Raw genomic sequence first — 6,000 nt, forward strand, 5'->3', positions numbered from 1 at the left:
TTTGCAGCAAATTCTGCCTAGGAGATCACGTTGGTCTCAGAGGAACCACTCACGTTTTACTACCGTGGAGGTCATAAGCAACAAACAAGTGACAATTCACTAGGATCTACTTCTCAAGTACAGAGACCGTGGGTCACATGGATTGGCATGCCTACCAACCACACTTACCAGTACACAGAAAATATGTGATATTGCATAAATTTTACACGTATTACAATACATAGGAGGTAATTACGGGCATTAAGTAAATAACACACCTAACGACTGCCCTGTGTGGGTATGCGCTATTGCATTCATCTCCTCCCAAAAGGCATTTAGCATGGGAACACTGCTAGGAGATACTAACAATTAGCTTTAGATTCTCAGTTGAAGTAGACAGTATGTTTCTAAGCATTCAGATCAAGAGATTGCTCATACTGCGTTTTGAAAAAAATAATGTCCCTGTTGTTGCTCTTTATGTATAAAATACCCTATATTTGTGTTAGTGATTTATAGAACTATAGAAGGCTTTGGGTTGGAAGGGACCTTCAAGGGTCATCCAGTCCAACCCCCCTGCAAGGAGCAGGGCCATCTCCAACCAGATCAGGTTGCTCAGAGCCCCGTCCAACCCGGCCTTGAATGTTTCCAGGGATCAGGCATCCAGCACCTCTGATTTTTGGTGATTTTGGTGAATTTGCTGATTCCCTGTTCCCCTGTAGAAGCCAAAAGCTTCTACAGATTTCTAATGTGACCTACAGTGTTTCCTTTCATTTCTTATTTGTAAAATGAGTTAAACAGGAAATTATTTTGCCTCTGCAGAAAAACAAAAAACCCCACCCCGTTGACATTTCCAGCAAAATTCCCCATCCTGCATCAGGGTGAAGAGTACCTTAACACTTTCGATAAGCCAAAAAAAATCCAAGATAAATCAATCATCTGTTAAAGCTGATATATTTCAATGTAAATATTTTCATGAACTGATTCTCAACTGTTTTGTTTTGATTCTGACCTCTTTTTAACAGAAAATTATTGTAGTTTGTTTAAACTACAAAACAAAGAACTGTTTAAATTGGAACAGCGTGTTTCCTTTCGCTCTAAACAGTTTGAGAACTGGTGTCAGTATGTCATTCGGCTTCCAAAAATATCTAGATTTTCTTTGACAAAAAAAAAAAAAAAAAAAACAAAACAAACAAACAAAAAAAAAACAAAACAGGGAAAGAGGCTAAGTTCATCAGCTCTGAAAAAGTGACCATTAATACTGGTTCACATTTTATGAGGTTCTTGACCTGAATGCAAAGCTGAACACCATGAGTTTGTGTGCACAGGCCAGTAGCTGCCTTTCACCTTCTTCTTCCTTCTTCAAGTGTACAGCAGCACGATAAACCCCAACTTTTGTGGACATATTTCAAAAAGAAGCCTCTACCTGCATTTTCATATGGAACAGCATATTCACCCAGCAAAGCATTTCAAGGTGACTGTCATCTGCATGGTCATCACTTAAAGTCTCTCATAAAACCAGTTCACTGTACACATTCCCATTAACAGAGAAAGTACCACCAGCTACCGGGTATGAGACTCGTGGTCCAATCTGCTGCTCACTGGGTCACAGGTTGCATTTCACACAGTTACTGAGTATCGTTTTTTAAAAATAAACCTACGGAAGGTTGTTCTGACTCTAAACAATTCTGGACCATTCTGAAGAAACAGAACAGGTCTACGTTTATTTAATAGTTTGCCCACTTGCTGAAGGAAGATTTCTCTTACCTTTTCAATCAGTCTCTGCTTATTCTGTAGTAATATTTTATGTTGACATATAAGGATGTGATAATTACACAAACAAAAAAAAAAGTTTCTGGATAGCCTTGTAACACATGCCTGACACCTTCCTTCGCAGACTCAGACAGAAAACGCACTCCTCTCCCAATCCAAACCACCATGTTTCAGATCAACTGGAGATAATCACATTTGCACTATTACTTTGAGCAAGGCTGAAGGTATATTTTCTACTGCTATTTATGCACATTTAGATATCTTCATAATTTATGCTGTAAATAAATGTTTATTACCTAAAATCTCTCCCCTGAATTACCTTTATATTACTTCCTGCAAACTGAGTTTTGAAAAGCCACGGCAGTGTTAAAGCCGGGACACGCTACCTGAGCATAGCTCACACCAGACACAGCACAGCAAAGGCTATCGTGCTTGAGTTTAACAGCACTGCCTAAAGTACAGACTGATAGGTTTGTTTCATACTTAAATCCAACAAACCTACCTAAACATTTTACATTAACACATCAACAAACTTATCAAACGCTTTGGCCATGAAGAGTAGTTGCTATACAAGCCGTCCCTGGGAAGCTGGCATGCTTCTTGCTGCAGTCAATAAACTAGCAAGCAGTGTCGATGTGTTTGTGCTTGTTCCTGTTCTCTAAGTGTTTACAGTAGAAATAAGAGGTGAAAATAACTTGTTTGAGCAAGCTTATCTGCCAACTGTTGTAGCAGAGAGCGTGTAGAGTGCTTGGAAATGAAATCTGAGACTGAACAAAGAAACGGTAACCAAGGGGCTTAGGAGCCTATGTCCTCTTTTAAAAAGTAATGTTGAGACAGATTTGGAAAAATAATTAGTTATCTGAAGATGAAGCTCAGCATTAGGGTCTCATAGCCAATTGTTTGCGTTGTCCTCTAACAGCTTTCTAGTAGGGATTCATCTTCAGACGTTCCTTTTCATTCCTGCTCATCTTTCTTTGAAAACATCTCCCTTGAGCTAAATCAACAATATAAGAGAAAGGCACATGCAGAAATGGTGACTTATTGGAGGGCAGTTCCGGATTCACCATCGATGCTGAAATCCCCACAGCTTCACACGGTCCAAAGCTCTGCCTACACAGCGCAGAGGGAAGCGGCACGCTGTACCTTGGGGAAATCCCGCACCAAGCGCTCGGAACGCTTCACCATCACAGCAGACCACGGCAGCAATTTCCAAACTTTTCTGCTTACAAGCCCAGTGCCTGCTGCAATGATGGCTCCAAATACTGACACAAGTCACCGCAATGCTCCGGGGCTGGTCACCACCCTTGGCTGCCGTCAACCCATCGCTCTTTAGCGATAACAAAGCACTTAACAGGGAACATCTTCCGCTCCTCAGAGGGATTCTGGAGAGGAGCAGCAACGCTACGAGTTCCCTCAGAAGATGCCAACAGCCGTGTTCATCGCTATGAGGTCCAGAGGTGGACCACGGCTGTTGGGAGAGCTGCGAGAAACACCGCATTTCCTGCGGGAAGGCGGGAGCCGTGGCACGGCCTTGCGGGGTCCCTCGGGGCCTTGCGGGGTCCTGCCTCTGTTTTGGAGATGCTGAACGGCCAACAAGAAAGTTGCTACCGGCTCCCGGTCCTGCTCCTCAGCCGGGGGCGGGAGGAGTCACCGCACCGGCCGGCCGTCGGACAGACACAGCCCAGCCCCGCCGAGGCTGCAGGACCGACCCCTCCCCGCCCGCTCCGGCCCCTCAGAGCCGGCGCGGCGAGCACCCGGTCCCCTTCGCGGGGCAGCTCCGCCGCGGCGGCAGAGCGGGACACGGCGCTTCTCCTCCTCCTCCTCCGCCGAGGGGGCTGCACCCGCCTCCCCCCACCCCGGCCCTAAACCTCCCCGTCCAACTTTCTCCTCGGCGGGGGGAAGCCCGCGGAGCGCGAAGCGGGGGATGGAGGCGGCACCGCCGGCGCTTACCCAGAAGCGGGACCCGCAGAAAGCCTCCATGGTCGCGGCACCGGTGCGGAGCCTCCTCCAGGCCCACGCCGGGAACTAAACGGGGAAAAAGAAGCCGGCTCCTTCCCTCCTGGGCGGGCTGGGGGCGGGGAGGATCGGGTCCGCCGCGCCCCGTCCCGCCCTCCCCGCCGGTTGCGGGAGGCGCCGGAGCCGGGGCCCGGGTGCTCTCTCCTCTTCAGGGCGGGAGGCGCTGGCCGGGGCCCCGTCGGCTCGGCGAGTCCCCCTCGGGGCGGGGGGCGGCCGCCAGGACGTCCGAGGCCACCCCTCAGCCGGCGGGGCAGCCCGGGCAGGGCAAGGGGGAGCCCCGGCCCCGCTGTGGCAGCCCCTCAAAGGCCGGGCACCCCCGGCCGGTGTCACAGGGAGGGAGAGGGGCTGCCGCAGCCCTCCTCTGGCTTCTAAAGCCCGGGCACTGCTGCCGAGATGTGGCTTCTTGCTTTCCTTTCCTGTGTAAGGACCAAGCCCCCGGGAAAATATTTCCCCTGGTCAGTGCAGCCTGCTCCCTTGCTCTTGGAGGGGGACACTGGTGGTCCCCACCCTGAGACACTGTCACCCACGGTGGCTGTGTGAAGCTGGGGCATCCGCTGGGTTTGGGGCTTGGCCGTGTCCATCCCTAACGTTAACATCTTGGAGACGCTTGTCCTCTCCTCTTCAGAGCGGTGCGGAGTGTGGTTGCCTCAGGGGGAGGGACAACCCTTACCCTTACCCATCCACCTGCAGCCTCTGCCTTCGTGCTGATTGCTTCCGCTGCAGACGTGCGGTTAAGCCAGTGGTGTGGATCTATTTTCAAAAGCTTTCAGTCAATACATTTCACATTTATGTGTAACTAATAGATTTTGTAGTGTAGCACCTTGGACACAATCTAGATTTCACCTCCCCATGATGCAGAAGCACTGTTTGCTTTCCTCTTGGGCAGGACTCTCCTACAGCGTTATTGACCTTCCAGCACCTGCTGTTTGCCCACCCACTTGCTCTAGCATCTGGTTCAATAACATCATCTCACGCAAAGCACCCTGCTGCCACTAATCTGCTTAAATATTTTAAGAGTTTCCTTCCTCGATGAAAGATGAGGAACCACCAGGCAGAAGGGTGTTGTTGAAAATGCACACTGGAAAGGAAAAAGAGATGAGAAGCACCATATTGCTGCTTCCCAAAAATCTCTCATCCCTAAGGAAAAAATATTCTGCTAATCTTTTATGAAGACCACTGAAGATGCTAGAGGTGATGCCCACTCAGAGAACTATCAGAGGAAGCCATGTGCTTCCCACAAAAAACACTGAGAATTTGGTTTAGGCAGTTGCTATAATCTGGCTAAAGGGACACAGTTCTTACTACTGTGGGAAGATAAGAGCTTGCCCAAGATAAGGTTCTTGGGTCATTGCCTACAAAATTTGAAATCTCAGACTGATCCAGGCTAATCAGCACAATCACATTCCAATCCTTTCAAGGAAATGCCAGAGGAGCCCTAGAGCCAACTGGGTGAAAGAGATCTTCTAAGGACACCATGGGTTGTCTTGGCAAGTCTTACATTGAAACTTTTGTTCAGTGGAATTGCACCACAATAAAAGTTTTAAGAAAAGTCCGTAATAGCTGGGAGTTACTCCTTTATGGCTTGTTAAACCTCTTCTCCTGCAACGACCTGTGACAGCTGTTGCTCCCAGAGAAGTGCTGAGAATTTGCTCTCTCTTGACGCGCAAACATCCATCTCTGTGTTTCTTGCACTGAGGAGAAGAACTTGGTGCACTTTGAGAACATGCCCTAAATTAAGACCAGCCCTGGCATTATAAGATGTCACAGGTACAGAGGCACCTCACTAACAGCTACGGTAGGCTGTGTGTACAGGAGGGGAGAGGTTTATTTTATCACTGTTCTGCACAGTTCCATTGACATGTGCAATATTAATTAATTCCTTATTAAATTATTGACTTCAGTGGAATTGTTCCACTGTATCCATGGAAGAAGGTCCTGTATGAAGCTATTTCCCCATGTCTCACAGGATACTAAAGTAGGGGGCCCGAAAGGATTCTGCCTCTTGCTTCATGTTCCTAATTCACGGTGGGCAGCCTCTGCCTTCAGTAGCAGTCCAGGCCGTTAAACAGGGATGGTAGTGATGAGTGGGTGCCAGCTGCGGTGCCAGGTCTCCCTGCGTGCCCCACCATGAGGTAGAGGAGAGCCACGCCAGGCAGCCGGCCTGGACTTCACAGCAGCCCCCGCCGCCTTGCTCTGACTTTGCAGTGTAATTCCTGACTTCCAGGTGCTGTCTGG

The 6,000-nt window shown here is 48.7% G+C and overlaps 1 protein-coding gene across 1 annotated transcript in view; it reads right to left on the reverse strand.

Moving 5' to 3' along the window:
- The window catches only part of ABCC3 (ATP binding cassette subfamily C member 3), a 51,553-nt gene extending 47,779 nt beyond the window's left edge, over positions 1–3,774 (reverse strand). Inside the window, exon 1 of the mRNA XM_086762116.1 lies at positions 3,700–3,774. Coding sequence (XP_086618242.1) covers positions 3,700–3,729 — 30 coding nt within the window. The 5' untranslated portion in view covers positions 3,730–3,774. The remainder of the gene's footprint in view (positions 1–3,699) is intronic.
- Between the last annotated feature and the right edge of the window lie 2,226 nt (positions 3,775–6,000).

This window comes from Chlamydotis macqueenii, chromosome 18, assembly GCF_036417535.1.
Source record: "Chlamydotis macqueenii isolate bChlMac1 chromosome 18, bChlMac1.mat, whole genome shotgun sequence".
Taxonomy (NCBI): domain Eukaryota; kingdom Metazoa; phylum Chordata; class Aves; order Otidiformes; family Otididae; genus Chlamydotis; species Chlamydotis macqueenii.